At 47.9% G+C, this 21,665-nt stretch overlaps 1 protein-coding gene across 1 annotated transcript in view; it reads left to right on the top strand.

The window, feature by feature from the left end:
* ABCC11 (ATP binding cassette subfamily C member 11) overlaps nucleotides 1-7,950 on the top strand; it is a gene marked incomplete at both ends in the record, with an annotated part of 50,198 nt that extends 42,248 nt beyond the window's left edge. Inside the window, 6 exon segments of the mRNA XM_079724060.1 lie at nucleotides 1,434-1,593; nucleotides 5,147-5,225; nucleotides 5,798-5,863; nucleotides 5,867-5,911; nucleotides 7,545-7,709; nucleotides 7,837-7,950. Of these exon segments, the coding sequence (XP_079580186.1) occupies nucleotides 1,434-1,593; nucleotides 5,147-5,225; nucleotides 5,798-5,863; nucleotides 5,867-5,911; nucleotides 7,545-7,709; nucleotides 7,837-7,950 (629 nt within the window).
* Nucleotides 7,951-21,665: the final 13,715 nt, after the last annotated feature.

Raw genomic sequence — 21,665 nt, forward strand, 5'->3', positions numbered from 1 at the left:
TTGGCCTTTGGGTGTCAGACCTGTTTTCAGATGTGTGCTTACTCAGTGACCCCAAAGATATTTATTGGGCCCTCACTTTGTGCTGGGAGAACAAAACCCAAACTCTCTGCTGTCATGGGATTCCAGTGGAGGGGACAGACGTTAACGGTCATGAAATAAGGAAATGAGGGAGGTGACTGACTTGGTGGTGAAGGCCGTGGGGATGGAGAGGGGTGTGTTACAACGTAACGGGGTTGGTGGGCCCTTGAACTACAGTGGTCTGGGCTCTGAGGCCAACGTCTGCGGGGAGACAGGAAGGGTGAACAGGGTGCAGGAACGAGCGCTTCCAGCAGGGGGCGTGCAGGGCTCCGGCTCCTCCTTTCCTCCTCCCCTCCCGCTCTAGACCTCTCTAGTCAGCCTCCTCCTTCGCCACCTGTCTCTCCCCACTTCCCTTCTCCTGGTTGACTTCTTTCCTCTCTTCCTCTCCTATCACTTTTGGGAGATCTGACCCTAGGGTCATCCCCTCCCACTTTTTTCATTGTTCAAAAACAGCGCTTAGACCCCAGCCTTGTGCTCCCGGGGCTGCCTCTCCAGGTAGCCCCCCAGGATGACTGGAGCCTTGTGGGTCTCTGCCTCCTCAGGCCCCTGCAGGCCTTGCACTACTGCAAGGTGAAGAGTTCCCAGCTATATTCTTTCGTGTGTTCTTCCCTTTATACTTCTTGCCCACAGTTGGGCTGAGAGGACTGGGTCTCACATAGAGAAGCTCTCAGTAGAGATGGTCCAATTGACTGTATTCATCCAGTAGGTATTTACTGAGCACCTACTATATGCCAGCTGTGGAAGCACAAAGGTGAACAAGACACATGGCTGCTCCTCACACTGACCTTATCTTTGAGAGCAGAGGTTGAAAACTCAAATGCTTTTAGGGCCCAGCAAGTAACATAGATGCATGAAATGGGCCTGGGGTGTGATGAAAGGAGGGTGGGAGGGCAGCGCACTGAACTTGAAGGCTGTTCTCTCTCAAGGAAGCAGCTACACTTGGCTCCAGCTGCCTATTGCCCAGGGAGATATGGGACCAGTGTTGCCGGTTCTACTGACTTTCAAGAGAAGTATGCAGTTCGAATTTTTGTATACTGGGTCTTTGGATTTTTTTAAAATGCTGGCAAAGAATTTGAAAAACAACAATAACGTTGTGTGTGTGAAACAAAACATATGTGTGGGCTGGATTTATCCAGGGGCTCCATTTGTGCCTTCTGGTTGAGGCAGTAACAAGCTGCTCGTGGTTTCGGGCACCCCTTGGAGCGGAGACTCCGGGCCTCTTCTGCCCTCTCAATGCTCATGATGACAAGGAACAGGCCACAGAGGGGGTGGGTCAGGGCTGGATGCCAGGTCAGACCTGTGCTACCCCTCCTGCAGACTCAGGAGACGGAGCCCCACTTGTTCTTGCCCCACAGGGAAGTCCTCCCTGGGGGTGGCTCTCTTCCGCCTGGTGGAACCAGCCGCGGGCCGCATCCTCATCGATGGCGTGGACATCTGCAGCCTCGGCCTGGAGCACCTGCTGTCCAAGTTCTCGGTTATCCCTCAAGATCCTGTCCTGCTGTCAGGGACCATCAGGTGAGTGCTGGGCCGAGGCCAGCCTGTGCAGAGGACAGGCTCCCAGCAGGAGTTGCAGGACGGATCTCCGGGGCTGGGCTGCCTCTGGTCAGCGGTGGCCAGAGCCTCAATTTCTGGGCCTCCGGTCTCTCCTTGGCACACAGGGCCTCTCCTGCCCACCTGATCCCCCTCTCTGAGATGTTCCTGAGGATTGAATGAAGCCCAGATATACACAAGAGCACTTTGTAAACCATGATGTCCTAAACAAAAGCCAGGCATTTTTTATTTTTAAAAAATCTGATGGGATTGGTCAGATTTCAGGTCACTAGTAGCATCTGCCCTGTGGCTCACCACATCCGTCTACGTATGGGTGTGGTTTATTCTCTTCTCTCACCCACCGGGCAAGGCCGACCGGGGCATTCAGGCTGGATGTTAGGATGCACTTTGCAATCCAGGCAGTCCTGTCAGTGAAGCAGGCAGAACCGGGTCTCTTAGCCTCCCCTCCATACTTTCTATTTCCTTGGAAGTCAACTCAGGGAATAAGCTTCATCCAGATTAGTGCTGCTGCTTGGTGCTCGTTAACTTGCTCCAACCCAAGGCATGCAGACTGAGGAAGAATGAGGCATTAAAAATGAAGCTGAGGGGCTTCCCTGGTGGCGCAGTGGTTGAGAGTCCGCCTGCCGATGCAGGGGACACGGGTTTGTGCCCCGGTCCGGGAAGATCCCACATGCTGCGGAGCGGCTAGGCCCGTGAGCCATGGCCGCTGAGTCTGCGTGCCTGGAGCCTGTGCTCCGCAACGGGAGAGGCCACAACAGTGAGAGGCCTGCATACCACACACACACACACAAAAATGAAGCTGTACCCACATGTTCCAGGGATAGTTAAGCGGCATTCTTAGAGGCAAGAGGATAACTTACCCCAGAGCTCTGATCATCCATTTATTTATTTTCTCGTTGTTCATTGATTCCTTCATCCTTTCACCCACTTAATTTGCCTTTTTTGAGCCTCTGCCAGGTCCAGATATTGTGGTAGGGACTGGGGACACTTTGATGAATGATTACTTCCCATGCTCCCCCCAGAAGTTCGCAGTATAGTTGGGGGTGAGGACGTTGTAGAGATGTAAGACCCGTCAAATTATAATACAAGGAGGTAATTTCTAGATCAGAGATATGAACTAAGTGCTAAGGGAGCCCACAAGTAGGACAAATAACTCTGCCTGGGGGAATCCAGAAAGTCTTCTTAGAGGAGGGGGATGGGCATTTGAGTAGGGTTCTGAAGGATAAGTAGGAGCTTGCCTGGCAGAAAAAGAGGAGAAAGTCTTTCCAGGGAGAGTGCATAATATGTGCACAGACAGAGAATTTTGTAATGATTGTCTTGTTTTAGAGGAGTGAGGTAACATTTAATGATAGATTTCTGTGTTAAGGTAGAACTTGGCCAAATCTATGGTGCCAAGGTATAGGAGAAGTAAAAGTATGAATTAACATTTATTGAGCATCTATATGTGCCAGCCCCATGCTTTAATATTCTGTGTCATTTAACTGTCACAGCAATCCTATGAAGTAGGCACTGTTATTAACCGCTGTTTATAAGGGAAGAAACTGAACTTAAAGAGGAAAAGTGAAGGAGACACACACATAAATGGTAAAGATGAGATATAACCACAGGTAGTCCAACCCCTTAACCAGCGATTGTCCCCCCCTTTGCATCAGGAAGAGTGGACTGGAGTACAGGAGACCTGGGTTCTCTGCCTTTTAAGGTTCCATTTATCTCTGAGTATCTTTGATCCCAGCCTGTCTCTCAGACTGCCTTGTGGTGTGACCTTGAACAAGCCACTTAACACTGATAAGCCATAATTTTCTCATCAATACAAGGGGTATATCCATCTCATGGGGAAGAGGACGTCAATGAGCCCATCTATGAAAATGCTTTGGAAACTATCAACTATCATGCAAATAGGGCATTTTTCCTTCTGCTTCTTTAATGCAATCTAGCTCTACATGCAAAGTGTATGTGGCTGCCAGAACTGGGGAAAGATAAAGCAGAGGTTAAGAACGGGTTTCAATCGGGACTCAGTGGTTGCGTAACAGGGAAGGGTTTATGATGTTTCCTATGCCAAATGCCAGAGCAAACCTTAATAGGTATAAAGTCCAGTTAAATCCCAATCTGATGTCAGTCGCCTGGATGATCAGTTAGGATTCTTTCACTGCAAGAGATGGAAAAAATGACCTTATACTTACTAGAATGGCTATAATAAGAAAAGAAAAAAGAAAAAGGAACATAACAAGTGTTGGTGTGAATGTTGAGAAATTGGAACCCTCATGAACTATTGGTGGGAGTGTAAAATGGCACGGGCACTGTGGAAAACAATTTGGCAGTTCTTCAAAAAGTTAAATATAGAATTATCATATGATCTACCAATTCTGGTTCTAGGTATATACCTAACAGGGTTGAACGCAGGGCTTGAACGGATATTCGTATACCGGTGTTTATGGCATTATTCACAATAGCCAAAAGGTAGAAACAACTCAAATGTCCATCAGCAAATGAATGGATAAATAAATGTGATATGTACACACAATGGAATATCATTCAGTCATAAACAGAATGAAAATTTCATATATGCTACAACATGGATAGACCCTGAAAACATTATGCTAAGTGAAATAAGCCGGACATAGAAGGACAAATATTGTATATTTCCATTTAAATGAGGTAACAGGAATAGGCAAATTCATAGAAACAGAAAGTAGAAAAGAGGAGACCAGGGGCTGAGGGAGCGGGGAAGAAGGAGATTGTTTAATGGGCAGAGTTTTTATTGGTGATGATGAGTTTTAGTGGATTGTTACACGACATTGTGAATGTACTGAACACCACTGAATTGTACACTTACAAATGGTTAAAATGATAAGTATTATGTTATGTATATGCTAACACACACACACACACACACACACACACATACACATACACATACACAAGGTGGCTTAAGCTAAAAGGACCTCTTTTGGCTCACAATACTGGGAAGGCCAAGGCTGATTCAAGGGCTCAGTGTCCCACTCACTCTGCCTTGGCTTCATTCTCAGGCTCCAATGAGGGCCCTGGGGGGCACCACGTGTCCCACTCCCAAGACGAGATGGTTGCAGCCTCTCTTGTTCAGTTAGTGAGAAAGAACAAGCCCCCTTCCTGGTGATTGTTGTCAAAATCCTGAGATACACTCTGATTGGTTCCCTTCCCACCCCTAGCCAATCACTGTGGACAGGGAGTACCGCGTGCTTGTTTGCTTTTACCTGAGTCCTTGCTCCACCCTGGTGCTGGTGATGAAGCTCCACCTGGACCACATGGGCTTGATGGCTGGGGAAGAGGTGGCCCCCAAGCAAGACTTGGGGGCTGCTGCCTGAAGAAGGAAGGGGTACTGGGAAGGCACAAGAAAGACCATTTTTGGGAGTTCAATGTGCTTCTCTGGATCCAGTAATCCAGCTCTAACCATCCTTGGTCACTTGCTGTGGGGGGCGGGGGCAGACCGCTCAATGGTCAAGGGTGCTTCTTGAACACTTCTCTTCCTCTCCTGAGGCAGGTTCAACCTGGACCCTTTTGACCACCGCACAGATGAGCAGATCTGGGATGCCTTGGGGAGGACATCCTTGAGCAAGAGGGTGAGTAGCTGCAAGGCTGAATTCTTGGTCTTAGCCTGATGGTCCTCTGGGCTCCGCTCATTCTGCATGGATTAAATCATCTCACGGGATGAGATGGTTCCCTAGATAAAGCATAAACGCTGATGACACCAGCAGTAAGCCAGGTATGTTCCAGCTCAGAGGACGTAGCAAGGGCAAGGTGGGTACGGCTTTGCCCTCCCAATGCTTACATTCAGGAGAGACGCCCTCAGACAGAGGCAAGTGCTGTGTAGGTAGTGCTGAGATCTGCAGACTGCAGTGAGTGGCCAGGCAGGGCCTCTGTAAAGATGCACATTTAACTGAGACCAAATACTGAGGGGGCAGCTGGGCACCAATCTTTGAGGGAACATTCCAGGCACAGGAACTAGCAGATGCAAAGACCCTGAGAGGGGAGGGAGACAGGCACAGTAGAGGAAGAGAAAGGCCAGTGGCTGGAGTGTAGAGACAGACAGACGGGGGTTTGGGGGAGTGTCAGAATGTGACAGGAGAGGTACGAGGGGATTGGTTAGGGCTCACCCCACAGTGGTGCATGGGCATCTTCCCCAATATCACAGATCTCAAAGTTGTCGCAAGGCCTGCAAGCAGAAGTTGTGGAAAATGGCTTGAAATTCTCGGTGGGGTAGCGGCAGCTGCTCTGCATCACTCAGGCCCTCCTCCGCAGCTCTGAGGTGAGAGCTGGCAAGGCGTGAGGGGTCCAGGGGATGTCTGGAGTGAGAAACACACTGGCTCTTTCTCCCTCGGGCACATGGGACTCTGGGTGCTATGCTGGGTTCTGTCCACAAACCTGAGAAGGGTTTGCTGTGTCACTTTCTGCCATTCCATGGGCACCTTCCTGGGGAGGGGGGTGCTTCTCCACCTGGGCCTCTGGATCCTGGCATCCCGACTGCCACAGCCAAGCCCCAACGCACTTCTCCTACACAAAGCCACAAGGCTAGAAACGTATTCACTCAAAACTGCCCACTGTACTTTCCTTTAAAACTTGGATGCAGGATACTCCCTCGTCTTTATTAGAATTGAGAATCAGATGACAGCTGTTCTGGGGCAAAATGATATATATATTTAAAGTTTCATCTGACACTGTTTCTTGAGGTTTCCCAAATATTTCACCTGTAATTTCAGGTACTACAGGGGCTAGTTAGGAGCCAACTTTCCCTGACAAGTGGGGTGATACACACACACATACATACACACACCTTCACACTCACACGTATGTACATACTTGCACACGTATACACATGCACATGCAACACGCAACATGGTCAATTAATGAGCAATGCAAAAAATGTTGTTGCGGACCCTCAAAGCTGTGGGGAAGAGCAGGCAAAGCTCAACAGGGCCAAAAGCAGGGAGAAAGTTTCAGAGGAGGGAGGACTTGCCCCCTCTTGCTGAGAGAGAGGGGTGACAGGACTTGCGGTATGTATGTAGCACTTTCTTAACCTCTCGGTTCCGTATTTCACAGTTACTTAGCCACTTGGCTTGAAAGCTGCTTTCTCTATATAGTTTCCCAAATTTGAGTCATCACTTAATGACTTTTGTCATATCTGCATACCACCTACCCTATGATTTACTCGTGATGACTTCTTTTAAAAAACGGCCTCATCTCATACAGGAGCATTTGTAAAATCACACTTTCTGTGCCAGTTAGATTTTTCTAATGCATATTGTTAACGAAAGAAATATAAAAACGTTAAAGTAAAAAGTACCTTTATCCGTATACTGGCGACACCATTTCTTGTGCCACCCACGGTGTGTGCCTGGCCGCCCCCCACTTTGGGGAACATTGCTCTACGTTAATTCAGACAAATAGGAAGGTGGTTCATAAAACAAGAAGTTGCCACTGGCACATTTTCATTTTTAAGAACTTAATTTTCTGGTCACTAAAAAATAGATCTTGGTTGAGACAACATTCTCTTCATAATGTGATGGATAACTTAGAACTCAAAGTGGTTTTTTTGTTTGTTTGTTTTGTTTTGTTTTGAGGTACGCGGGCCTCTCACTGTTGTGGCCTCTCCCATTGTGGAGCACAGGCTCCGGACATGCAGGCTCAGCGGCCATGGCTCATGGGCCCAGCCGCTCCACGGCATGTGGGATCCTGGACCGGGTCACGAACCTGCGTCCCCTGCATTGGCAGGTGGACTCTCAACCACTGCGCCACCAGGGAAGCCCTCAAAGTAGGTTTTGAACCTAGTCCAAAGATCTCATTTTCCAGCTAAGGTACTTGGTGAACTAGTGGTAGACCCAGGACTAGACCCAGGTCTCGGCCAGAGGAGGCTGCCTTCACCCCTGTTTCGTATCCATCACATCATCCTTACTGATGAGCCCACGGCCTCCACTGACTTGGAGACGGACACCCTGATCCAGCGCACAGCCCGTGAAGGCATCTGGGGCTGCACAGTGCTGATCATCACACACCGCGTCACCACCATCCTCAACTGTGACCGCATCCTGGTCATGAGCAATGGGAAGGTGAGGGGACACCCCTGGGGCCACTGGGAGGATGGCACACAGGCCAGTGCCACAAGAGGCCTTCAGGTCCCTCAGGACTGAGCTCAGCTGTGCCCCCGCCCCCTCCCCTCCTCTCTCTTCCTCCCAGGTGGTGGAGTTTTACAGGCCTGAGGTCCTGCAGAAGAAGCCCGGGTCCATGTTCGCAGCCCTGCTGGCAACAGCCAGTTCCTCGCTGAGCTCAGGAGAAGGGAGACCGCAGTGAAGGCGGGTAGCCGAACCCATCACGGTGCACGGGAGCCGCCTGGGAGGCTCAGCCTGCGACCTCCTTGGCAGAGACAGCTGCTTCTCTGGAAAGCAGGGCTGGAACATGCTTGGGGTGCTGGGGATGGGAGGGAAACGGACACTGAGGGAGCAAAGCCTAGAATAGGGTACCTGAGAACCCCTGCACCACTGAAGACCGTGGGGTCAAATGACCATGTGCCTCTTTTTTTTTTTTTTGCGGTACGCGGGCCTCTCACTGCTGTGGCCTCTCCGTTGCGGAGCACAGGCTCCAGATGCTCAGGCTCAGCGACCATGGCTCACGGGCCCAGCTGCTCCGCGGCATGTGGGATCTTCCCGGACTGGGGCACGAACCCGTGTCCCCTGCATCGGCAGGCGGACTCTCAACCACAGCGCCACCAGGGAAGCCCCCATGTGTCTCTTTTTAAGTGATACATTGAGGAATGTCATAAAAATGGTAAAGCTTATTAATAATAGTTTCCTGATCAGTGTTAAAAGTTTTGCACATGATATACTGACGTTGTAAAAAAATGAAAGAAAAAGTCACATTCTCAGTTCTGCTTTCTCTGTTAGCTGGTACTCATTCAGCTACAGGGAACAGAAACGCTCGTAAGCTTTCTGGTAAAAGGGACTTTATTAGCTCATATAATGGAAAGTTCCAGAAAAAGTTCTGGGTTGAGTGCCAGTATCAAAATGATGTCTGCCTTTCTTCTCTCAGCTCTACTTTTCTTTGCTTGGCTTCACTCTCTGGGCTTCTCTCCTCATGGTGGCAGTATGGCTGCCAGCAGGTCTAGGCTCACATACCACCAGCTCAGTACTCGCGATCTTCTTTCTCCAGGGATTCCAGCAAACCTCCTGGGCTAAATGTCACTGGGCCAACTTGGGTCATGTACTAATCCCTGAACGAGTCACGTGCTAGGCTGCTGGAATACAGTGATGGGCCAGGCCCGAGTCACACGCTCACACCTGGGCCTGGGGATGGAGTCAGCTGCCCTGAATGAATCACATAGAGAATGGAGGAGGTTGTTTCCCCAAAATAAAATTGGGGTGTTCTTACTACGGTAAGGAAGAATGGAAATGGATGCTGGGCAGGCCCAAAACAGTAGCTGTCTACCATATGTTTGTTTACTAATTGGAGCATAGATGGGTGAAATAAAGAGTTAATTTATAACACATGCCAACTGGAAATAAGATTATTTGTCGTCCCCCTACCCCCAAGTGGTTCTAGATATATATAAATAGAAAAGGTAATTATTTTCAATTTACTTCTAGAGAGGCCTCATTGTTCAGGGGGAGTATGGTTCAAAGTACTTCCCTTTTGTCTTCAGATTAGTGTCCGATTTTGCCATAAGAAAAATCAATTCCATAAACAAGTATTTCTGTTGCACTGGGGTGGGTGCTGGGGATGTAACGCCATGAGGTTCCTGCCCTCATATAATTTGCCCTCCAGAGAGTAAGTAGTAAACAAGTAAACAGGAGGTTCCAGAACCAAGTGACAGGAGGCAAGGACAGGGCGCAGGAGATGGTGGCAGTCAGAGCAGGCTTCCTGGTGGAAGCGAGGTTGTGGTTTACTGAGACCTGAAAAATGAACAAACATTTGCCCAGATGAAGGGGATTAGGGCGAGGAGGACTGTCCCAGGCAGAGAGAACAGCAAACAAACCCCTGATGCAATCACTGGACCTGGAGCTAGGGACACGTGTGCATCACCTCGGTGCCCTTCCTGGTTCTTAGGCAGCACCCGCTTCTCTTCCTAGGGTGTTTCCCGGCGAAATGTCTTCTCTCTCTTAAGAATCCTTTTGTTTGGTGGATCCCCTCCGCCTTTGTCCTTGCATTTTCCTTCTTGGGCCATGAAGAGGGGCCCCTCCTGCTCCCAGCCTGGCTCACCTCTGCAGGCTTGCAGAGCCGCTCATCGGCAAGTTGAAGGTCACTCTACACTCCCTGCCCTGCCCCCTCCCAGAGCTGCCTTAGGGGCAGATGCCTGTGTCCTGTGTGAGAAAGCGCTCTGCACGCTCAGGGCTCCATACTTGACCCCCGTGTCTTTCCTCAGGCCTAAGTTAGCTGCCTGTTTTCCTTCAGTGGGCCAGCAGATGGCAGGCTCTTCCCAAAAATGTGGGGATGGCCTGCCGGCTCCAGCTCTATTGGGCTGGCCAGAAAGTTCGTCTGGGGTTTTCAGTAAGTGAGTTGGCGTTTTTCAGTAAGGTGTGATGGAACGACCGAACGAACTTTTTGGCCACCCCAGTAGATCCACTGAGAATCCCTTAGAGGAGGGGGTCCCCAACCCCCGGGTCCAGGGACCGGTACTGGTCCATGGCCTGTAAGGCACCGGGCCACACGGCAGGAGGTGAGCAGGGGGACCAGCAAGAAGCTTCACCTGCCGCTCCCCATCGCTGGCATTAACGCCTGAACCGTCTCCCTGCCCCCCGCACCCCACCTCCCCCGTCCAGGGAAAAATTGTCTTCCACGAAACTGGTGCCTGGTGCCAAAAAGGTTGGGGACCGCTGCCTTAGAGGACAAGAACTAGAGCCCATTTCCACTCGGGCTTCAGGGCCTCATCCCACCTTCCCCCGCGGGGTGGGAGGAGGGAGTTCTCAGTCTTGGCTGCACGCTGGAGTCTCCCATAGTGTTTAAAACACCCTGATTGATGTCCACTCCTAGGTGCTTTGATTTCGTTGGTTTGGGGTAGAGACCATTGGGATTTTTTTTTTTTTTTTTTCGAGACGCGGGCCTCTCACTGTTGTGGCCTCTCCCCTTGCAGAGCACAGGCTCCTGACGCGCAGGCTCAGCGTCCATGGCTCACGGGCCCAGCCGCTCCACGGCACGTGGGATCTTCCCGGACCGGGGCACGAACCCGCATCCCCTGCATCGGCAGGCGGACTCTCAACTATTGCGCCACCAGGGAAGCCCGACCATTGGGATTTTTAAAGCTGTAAGTGGATCTAGTGTGCAGCAAAACTTGAGAACCATTGGCTCCAAGCAGCAATAAAGTAGAATTATTTGAAAAATCGTATATCGGGTTTTTTCAACAGTATTGGAAATATTTTATTCCTTAAGTTGAGTGATGACTATATGAATTTGTTTTCTTTAATTCTTTATATATTTTTGGGCATCTGAACTATGTTATAATAAAATTTTAAAAAATTGATATTTGATATTTCAAAAATAACATAAAAATAATTGTAATGAGAGACTGTAACTCTACTTCCGTATATTTACTTAATGGTTTGCTATTATTTGTATTGTCAATTACATCCCTGTGGGGCTGGGGGAGTATTTTTAGTGTCCAGGGGTTCTAAAGGCTCCATCTGTCCTCAGGGCCTAGCCCCCCTCCTGGTTGAGTACTGTGGGCAGACTTCAACACAAGCTATGTGATGCATTGCAGTGACAGCAGGCAGACGTATAGATCAAAGGAGACGGTCGTCCTGCTGGCCCTGGCCCTGGCCTGCCCTCTGTCTCCAGCTCTGGACACTGTTTTAAGAGAAACACTATTAAATGGAGGCTCTTCAAAGGATGACCCCTAGGGGTCCTGAGCCATGGTGTGAGAGGGACCAGGAAGGAAGAGGCAGTCTTCACTTTCCTGCAGGGCTTCTTCTAGAAGCAGCTCCAGAGGGCAGCCCCAGGCCAAGGGGCATGAACATTCTTTCATCAGAAATGTCTGGCTAGGGAGCTCCCCCTGGTCGGAAGCCTTTTCTGATTCGGACAGCTCTCCCCTGTGTAGAGTGAGGGGCACTGTTGATATCCCCAGGCTCGGAGACGGTTTCCACAAGACTGAGTGCCGGCAGGGATTCTTTATGCGTGGGAAATCGGACTAGATAACTTCTAGGGGGTATATGACTCTGGGATGCAATGGTGAACGTAATAATGCCAATGGCAGGGGTTCTTAAACTTGAATGAGCATCAGAATTGCCTGCAGGGCTAAACACAGCTTGCCAGGTCCCCTATCCACACATACTTTCTTTTTTTTTTTTTTTTTTTTTTTTTTTTTTTGGCGGTACGCGGGCCTCTCACTGTTGTGGCCTCTCCCGTTGTGCAGCACAGGCTCTGGACGCGCAGGCTCAGCGGCCATGGCTCACGGGCCCAACCGCTCCGCGGCACGTGGGATCTTCCCGGACCGGGGCACGAACCCGTGTCCCCCGCATCGGCAGGCGGACTCTCAACCACTGCGCCACCAGGGAAGCCCCCCCCACCCCCGCATACTTTCTGATTCAGGAGGTCTGGGGTGGGCCTTGACAATTTGCCTTTCTAACAAGTACCCAGATGTTGCTGATGCGGGACCCAGCACCACACTCTTAGAACCCGGGGTTCAGCAAGATCACCCTGTCCCATATGCTCTAGACTGCAAAGGTTCAAACCCTCATTCTAATGTGTTCCCCAGAGTTTCTGTGCATTTCCAGGACACTTTTATTTTTATGACCTTTTTTGGTTCAGACCTCTGGAGCAACTCACTGGGCCATACAGACTCTTCTTTTCTACATCACATTGACTCAGCACTTTCCCTTATTTCCTTTGTACGTGTAGATGACTTCAATGAAGCCTGGGCCAAAGGGGAGTTTCAATCCCAGTCTCCTCCACGCTGCTCACCAGCACCCTCTGAGTTCTTTCTGCTTCCACCTCCCAATCCCTGGCATGTGCTACACAGATCAGTTTAGCTCTTGCTGTTGATGGCTTTTCCTCCCAAGCAAGTCACCAGCGTTTCATAGCTTACCTCAAGAGACAGGTCAAGGCAGTCCTCTAAACAAAAATCAGTTTCCACCCTACAATAGGTGCCAGCTGTTAAGATAGTAACATTTCACCCCCATTATCTTAAATGTCCTATTCTATCCAACTCTGTGGAATCCAACTATTTCAGAGTCAGAAGCAACTTCAGAGATTGTCAATTCAGATGTTCTTAGCCTGTGGTCCATGGACTCCTTAGCTAGATCCAGGGGAGCCATGAATTTGGATGGGAAATAAATGATGTCTTTATTTTTAATAACTGAAATTTTACTAACAGAAATTTCCATTGATTATGAAGGAGGCAACAAACTATAATAGTATCAGCACTACCTGTGACTTCGTCCTCAACAGAAATCACCAGTATTCTCAAATCTCATTTCCATTGTTTCAGATGCCTCAACATATCATTCGTATGCATCACTGCTTTGAAATTACAGTAGTTATTCGACCTACTGCTAGATCTTGTTATTTAATGCATCAGTATAGAAGCATATATATGACACTATCTGATTTTGACTTTTTACACGTAGTTTGATGACCATGTTTCAGTATAATTGCTTTTCACTGCACCCCTATGTACTTTATTTTATACATTAGAAACACTATCCTGAGGGCACTAGAATGCCAAAGAGATCCACCGCACAAAAAGGGTTAAGAACCCTCATCTAGTTCCATGCTTGATTTTACAGAGGGAAACTGAGTCCAAGACAGAGAAGGTTTCTTGCCCACAACTATACCATTGGCTTTTAGCAGGCTGGCTTGGGACTCGAATCTAAAATAGGGAGGAAGAGAAGGGACAGGAGAGCAGCAAGGGCTGGGGAGAAGGGTCTCACCCAATACCATGGTTGGGCACAGTCTGCTCAGAGCAGCGGGTGACCCATTCACACAAACTCTAGTGCTGCCGCCTAGCTGACCCTTCTCCAGTTCCTGCCATCATTGCAGCAGCTCTGAGCAGTACCAGGGCAAAACCATTTCTCCTTACAGCAAAGAGGAGTATAATTTTCTGACTTAATAACAATGTTCCCTGGCCAGTCCTTGGGTCCTGGATGCTTGGCCATCTGTGCTGTGCTCTAGCAACAACTGACTGATCCAGAAGCTTCTCTTCCAATAGGATAGTCCCAGTCTCCCTCAGCATTCACTGGGATGTTCCCCACCCCTTCTCCCTACACCCATCAACATACTTCATGGTTCTGGGCTTTTGCCTGATTCATGATTTAGAGCTTACAGAGCACGTCCACAAATATCAGTTCACACAAAATGCACACCATAAGATTGTGCACCATTGCTAGAGAGGGCTAAGAGTTTTCACTTTTAATTCTTTAACAGTTAGCACGAAGAAGGAAGTAAGATGTGTTACCAGATTTTCATGACCCAACCATTTAAAGAAAAAAAATGTGGCTGTTCACGATAAGCAGAGTTTTCCTGGTCTTGAGAATGGAGGGTCATCTTTTCTACATGTGGGGCAACTTGGTATTCTCAGGCTCATCTCTCTAAAGATGTGCTCAGATCTTTAAGCTCTGAGTGGTAGAGCTGAGCCAGAAGACAGGTTTTCTGTCCAAGAACCTGTTTTGCGCTTTCCTAGAGGTTTGCTCTCTAATTGCTATATGCATGCATTTCTGGTTCACTCATTTATGTTTCTTCAACTTCCTGTTTTAAAAGCCTATTCAAATTCCAAATTAGTTTCCAAAATCATTTGACATCAACTTTGTTTGCTCTTCCCCCTGTATCTCTCTCCATAGTTCACAGGCAAAAAAACAAAAATGAGAACCCCAAACCCCTTCCTTTAACAGATATTTTGTTCCTTCCAACAGCAGCCCAGGAGGTGGAATTCTTATTTCCTGTAAGAGCCTGCTAATTAAAAAATTATTATTCACAAATAATAGCTACTGTTTATTGAGTGTTTGCCATGTTTAAGATGCTGTGTTAAGCACGTACGTTATCTAATCCCCAATTAATTTACAATGTTTGGAAGTTAGTGTTCTCATTTTGTAGCTGGAGAAATGGAAATTTAGAGACTTTGAGCTCAGATCTGATTCCAGCATTCCTATTCTTAACTGCTCTGTGCTGTTGATTCTGTGCAACTCCACTTGCTGAGCTCTGTGTGCTTCCTGGGGTATTCGAGCCAGGTCTCTCTGTCTGTCTGTCTCTGTTTCTGTGTCTCTCTATGTCTCTATCTCTTTCTCCCTCTATTATTTCTCCCCCCTCCCTTCTTTCTTTCCTTCCTTCCTTCTTTCCTTCCTCTCTCCCTCTCTCTCTCTCTCTCTCAAACACACATACATGTTTTTAAAAAATTATTAAACAATTTTTTGAGGTTGATTGAGTTCATGCCTTCTAGGCTTTACTGCTGAAGGGCAGGAATAGGGAGGATTTCAGAGACTGACTTTGGAATAAAGGCCTCACACAACCTCAGAACTGGAAGATCCTCCAGAGGAGTGGTCCTGAAACTTTGCACCAAGCACAGCATCACAGACTCCTAATACAGGCATGTACATTTATTTACAATGATGTACCGCATATATGTGTATGTCACTGGACTAACATATCTGTACACACAAAAAGTAGAATTTTTATAAGGATGAAGACAAATTTAGAAAAGATTTCTAATATTTTTATTAGAAATAATAAAATTATTATTTATTTTATATAAATAATATTTATATATTATTACTCCCCCACCTTCCATGAGTGTACGCACCGCCTGGACAGGAGCTTGTCTACCCTTCTCCTAAGGTGGAGTTTCCCTTGGGTGGAGACTGCACAAGCCCTCTCCATCATTCCATGCCACAGTCTGCTGCTCAATAGGCCAAATGATCTTCTTGATGTAGTACGCAAAACTGTCTTGGTAGAAATCCACCACTGCCAGACCTTTGGCGGACATGGAAGAAAGCTGCACATTGATCTTCCATAAACCCGACAGCATTTGAATCTGTTTGGAAATTGTGAACGTGAGTCTGTGCTGTGTTTCTGAGACCTCCTGGGGTTGTTGTGAAGATCAATAAAAGGGTGCAGAAGTTCCCGATACACAAAGGGCCCTACAAGTGTCAAGGGATATTATCAGCTGTGATTTGCATTTATGGAGGAAGGAATGGAGCAAGTAAAACGAGACCCCTTAGACTCGCATAGCGAAAGCCTCTGGGGGCCCAGCCCACCCTGAGGCCAGGGAAGCTTCCTCACAGGAAGGTTTTCCTATACGGCACCCGTCTACAGACCCTTCCCATTTCCCACCTCCCTTTCAGGCATGAAGAGTGAGGGCCGCCTCCTCTGTGAATTTTTTAAAATTTATTTTATTGAAGTGTAATTGATTTACAATGTTGTGTTAATTTCTGCTGTATAGCAAAGTGATTCAGTTATATACATATATATATATACCTACATTCTTTTTCATATTCTTTTCCATTATGGTTTATGACAGGACATCAAATATAGTTCTCTGCACTCTGCAGTAGGACCTTGCTGTTTGTCCAACCTACATACAACTGTTTGCATCTGCTAATCCCACACTCCCAATCCATCTCTCCCACCCCTCACCCTCCTTGGAAACCTCAAGTCTTTTCTCTCTGTCTGTGCCTCCTCTGTGAATTACACCCCCAGGACATGGAGAAGTCAGCCAGCAGGGGCGGGGGGGAATTGACCAGGACAAGAGTAGGAAGAGGCCTTGGCAGGCTTGGAATACTACAGCGAAATTTGTCATAAAATCCATGTGAGTCAGACGAGGAAGGTCTTCTAAGGTGTGTAAATAATTCTTAAAAATGAATCAAGATTTGTTATTTCTGGATTTAGAGATGTGGCTCCCTCCCAACCATTCACTGGCCACTGTGGAATCCTTGAGCCACCTCTGGGCTTGGTACGTGTTCTGAGCAAGGTACTGAGGCCAGTCACGAGGACTCAAGAAATTGGAAAAGACCTGTGTCCCAGAGTTTGCAAGCATGAAGTGAGATAAGCAGGAAAAGTTTATGTGCAAGAGTGCCAGTCCCAGACTTACCTTTCATTTATTTCAGGAAGAAAAAATAAGCTCAAATTGCGTTTTATTTTTGGTTAAATAAATGGGGAATGAATAAATGAAATTTTCTCTGTTTTGAAGATTGGATTCCCTCCATCCCTTGACCTCAGAGTTGCTTCACCTTTGCAGGAACACAGAGGGAGAAATGCTTGCCTTCTGAGAGTCAGGAGACTTGTCTACTGGTCTGAGCCTTGCCCCAAGACAGTCATGGAAAGCCCTCTGTTCTTTGGCCTCCTCATCTGTAGAATGGGAGCTGGGGGAGGATTTTCTCATCTTATATCAAGCAGTGATGTGATGGGCTGGGGAGGGGGTGGCTGTGTAAGCACATCCCATGGACTTGGACTGTCACCGAAGGAGTGGGACCGTGTCACAGGCCCATCCTGGGAGGGGGCAGTGCCCTCTAATGTGGGCAGAGGGAATGTTGGTCCCCCAGGGCTCCCCCCACAAATGTAGTGGGAGCAGCAGTTGAATGGGGAAGTTGGAGAGGGGGGTTCCAGGCAGGAGGGACAGAAAGCCCAACCTGAGGGCCGTGGAGAGAAGGAGACCCAGGCAACAGCAGGGCCCACCCTCTGAGCCCCATGACTTCTGACCCCGCCTCCTCTCCTTCCTGTCCTCAGGACGATAGTGTTGCCTGCCCAGGTAAAGCTCCTCTCTATAGCGAACAGCCCCCAGTTAGTGTTGGGGGCCCTTGTCCCTTATCCTAGAGACAGGCTGTTATGGGAAACACCGCATCAAACGTGGCTGCCCACGTGGGAGGGAGCAGAGACCTGGGGCCCCCAGAGCACAAGGGCGGCCTGGGGCACTGCCATTTGGCAGTCCCCTGGTGTTGCTTAAAAAAAAAAGAGTAGAAATGCCAAGACAGGATCTCCAAATTTGATACACAAAAGCCTACAAGAATAAATGAAGCCCTTTCACACACACACACACACACACACACACACACTCACACTCACACAAACACACATACACACAGTACTGTTTGCAATTTAGTCACAGCGTTTATTTTTTAAAAGACCTCGAATTCATGGTACCCTTTGTGTGGTTCACACAGGTGTATGGGAGTTCTCATCTTCCTTCAATCTTGTCAGAGCGTCTCTGTAACTGAGCGGACGCCCTCACCTGGAGACCCCATCACACGTGACCTTTTAGGGCCATCTGGGGATGAGAGGACTTGAGCAAAGGCCCTCCCCTTCCTGCACCCCAGGCCACGTGTGCTCTCACCTGCCCGTGCTTCCTTCTGACCTCTCTTCCCCACCATCCTGCCTCTCCAACAGCAGCCCTAGGTCTGGCTGACCCCGTGGATACTAGGGACAGCTGGACTGGACAGACAGGAAAGCGGAGAGGAAGGGCCTGAGGAAAGCTTCCCAGATCTTCTCCTCTGAGCTGAAGGATAGTTAGGGGCTGAGGAAGGGGCTGTGGGATTTGCAGGGGAGGGCACGAGACCATCACATGTTGGTAATTTTGGTGGCTTTAAATTAAGAATGGAGTTGTTAAGAGAGGGACAGGGGCCATAATCTCATATCTGGGAAGGATTTTCTGATTAAAAGTGTATCTGCATTTGACTGATGCAGGGGAGTCCTAAGGAAGGATTTCCAATAGGGCACCAAGGGAAACTGAGAATCCAGTTCTCAATCAAGATATCGTTAATTGTTCATTTTCTGGGTTAGAGAGGCAGAAATGGATCATAATGGAGCAAAATGGGTAGGTGTGGAAAATGTTTCTTCTTGAAATGCAGGTATCTTTTGGCGTCCGTCTTTGGAGACAGACAAGGATAGAGAAAAATGAATCCACTGTAAGGAGAATGGCAGTGCAAATGTGATGATACATGATAAGTCACCCAGACCCCAGAGTCAGGGAGACATTAAGGAGTGGTGGGGACTGTGGCAAACTAAAGCACGTGTGCCATGCCAAAAGAGGATTGATGCTGCCCTGCGTGAGCTGAGTATAGCTCATGAGCATACAGAGCTCCTCATTTTTTGACAAAAGACAGAGGTCTTTTTTCTCTTAATGAAATTATCTTCTAATTTTTAAATGTTTTCCACAAGTTCAAAAAATTTTAAAAACTGTGCAGGCCAAATAAAACAGACTTGCAAGCTGTATGCAGTCCATGATCTATGCGTTTGTGCCCTCTGCTCTAAAATGAGAACTTCCTGCTTCTGCCTTTTCTGGTCTATTGAAGTCAGGTTAAGAATACCCCACCAGCAAGCAGAGGGATACACCAGGAACCCTTTTCCATCTCCTGCCATCTCGCAGATACTCTGAGTGGAAAATGGCAAGCCAGGAACAGAGTCACAATGGTTGCAGGCGCTCTGGCCTGTGGGTGAGGCTCATTAGTGCCCCCCACCCACCCCACCCCCACCCCATGACTGCCAGCAAGCAGATTTCTTGCTCCAGGCAGCTCCTCACTCCTGGCAGAGGATGGCACGACAGATGGGGATAGAGACGTTAGCCAAAGCACACTTCCTGATTTAAAAAGTCTCATTTTCCCCCTGGGGCTGCCAAATTTAGCAGAGTGACATTCCAGCTGCAGTGTTTCCAAGTGGTCTTAGGTAATCATAACTCTGCATTCCCTGTGCAGTGCTCAAGGAGGTTACCTCCCAGCCCTAATTTCCTATGCACTCTGATTACCCAAACCCAGCCAGGAAGGCCTGGTGTCCTGCGTTTGGCATCCTGGAGTCCAGACCCCTTAAGACGAACTGATGACAGCTCGCTGCCAGGCCTCTTTGCCATTAGAGAAGTGAGGACAATAATAGAAGTCATAGGAGGGTTCTCCACGGATGGGGAGGCCCAGCCTCTCAGAAGGAGGATCAGGATTGGAGGCACTGGGGATGTTTAGCCTGGACAAGAGAGGAAGCTCAAATGGGTTGCTAGGGGTGAGCAGAGGGACACGGCTATTGTCTTCACGTATATGAGGGCACATAAAGAGGGCATAAATGTGATCTGCATGGACCCTGAGAGCAGAGGAACTGTGGCAGGCAAATCGCTTTCAGTTCCACGGAAGGAAAACAATTCATCCCCTGTAGGGCTATTTCTTTAAAAAAGGTTTAACTTTTTATTTTGAAATGATTTCAAATGTATAAAAAGTAATAAGAATGATGCTAAGAAAGCCTAACTACTCTTCACTCTGATTTGCAAATTAACATTTTGCCACATTTGCCTTAACATTCTCTCTCTATGCATAATCATTATTTTTCTGAAAAATTTGAGAGTAAATTGCAGACATTTTGCTCCATTACCTCTAAATACTTCAATATGTATTTCCTAAGAATAAGGATGTTCTTACATAATCATAATTAGCAAAATTATCAATTATAAAATTGTACAATTATCAACATCAGGAAATTTTACTCTGACATAATAATCTTATGTAACCTATGGTCCATCTTCAAATTTCAATTGTCCCAATAACATCCTAACTTTTTTCCTGGTCCAATACAAGACTGCATATTGCTTTTAGCTGTCATGTCTCTTGAGTTGCCTTTATCCTAGAATGTCTCCTTGCCTTTCTATGTCTTTCATGTTGCTAACAGATTCAAAAAGCATAGCCAGTGGTTTTGGTTTTGTAGAATGTCCCTTTGGATTTGTCTGATATGTCCTGGTAACCAGATTCAGGTTACCCATTGTTTGCAGAAATACTGCATGAAGGCCATCTTGAAAACAATGACTGGGGTCTGTTGCCAAGCTTGTTGAATCACAGTCTGGTTGGCCAGAAGGAAATTCTCACCCAAGACACTGAGTTTGTCATGTCTGATGTCTTCTTGAATTTTTAAAATTCTCGGATTCTGTGATTCTCTGTCCCCAAAATATTTTCAGAACTTGTAGAGTGAGCTCTTTCTTCATCAGCTAATCAGCTTTCCTACCTCTCCTTTGCTCACTCTAAACTTCTGTGCAGCCCTCAGGGCACTGCAGGCAGGGAAGTGGCCCAGAGGCTGTGGGAAGCTGTGGGCAGGTGTCTGGGCCCACAGCGTGGCTGTTCATGACCCATGCTGTGGCAGTAACAGGGAGGATGGGGATTCTCTGCATACAAGAGCATCCCGAGAGACTCTGCATCCAAGGCTGTGCCTGTGAGCCGATTTCCCTCCTCCAGCTTCTCTGGCCAGAGATGGATTGCGTATATTCAGGGAGCCAATGAGCCATCCAAGGGTGAGAGGCCAATTTCTTTACTTTTCTCAGTCGGAGCGTCCCTGCAGCAGCAGCTATCATCCCCCTGCCCCTCCCCACACTGTCTTCCTGCAGCAAAGCCCGAGAAGCCAGGAGAGCATGGTGCTTTGGTTAAGGAAGTTGTGAAGGGCTTTCTGGTAAACAGACAATCGAAGTCTTGTGGGAAAGACTCCTGGGGGACATTGACCCAGGGTTGGGCCTGTGCAGGGGTCAGCAGGCTGCTGTCCACATAAGCAGGAGCAGATCTAAAGCCCTTCACCGCTGTTCCCAGCCTTGTCGCTCTTGACTCTTGCCCAAGCCTCATGCACGTGGTTCCCTTAAGAGTCTCACTACGCCCGCACCACGCACCCAATCTCAGCAGAACGTCTCACCTGGGCTTTCCCTCAAACTCTCCTTCTCTCCTCTCCTCTGCTTCTAACCACCCAGCTCTAGCCTCACTTCCAATTAGAAGTCCTCCCTAAACCCATCCTCTTCCCAGACTGTCCTGATCTGTCCTTCCGCAGAATTTGGGTAGCCCAGGGGATCTGTGTTACTCGGTGATACTGAGTACAGACAGCCCGGTCCCAGGGTTTATATTCTTAAATACATGATTAAATATCACAATGTCATGGGCTAATCCCCACATGACCTCTTGATCCCATTCCTTTACCTCCCAGAGGTAACCATCATCTTGAAATATGTGTGTATCTTTCTAATTTATGTTTTAAAAATAAACTTTATTTTTAAAAACAGTATTATATTTATAGGAAAATTGCGGAAATAGTACAGAGGGTTCCCTCTCTTATTAACATCTTATATTAGTATGGTGTATGTGTTATGATTC

Source organism: Hyperoodon ampullatus (genome assembly GCF_949752795.1).
Source record: "Hyperoodon ampullatus genome assembly, chromosome: 18".
Lineage (NCBI taxonomy): Eukaryota > Metazoa > Chordata > Mammalia > Artiodactyla > Ziphiidae > Hyperoodon > Hyperoodon ampullatus.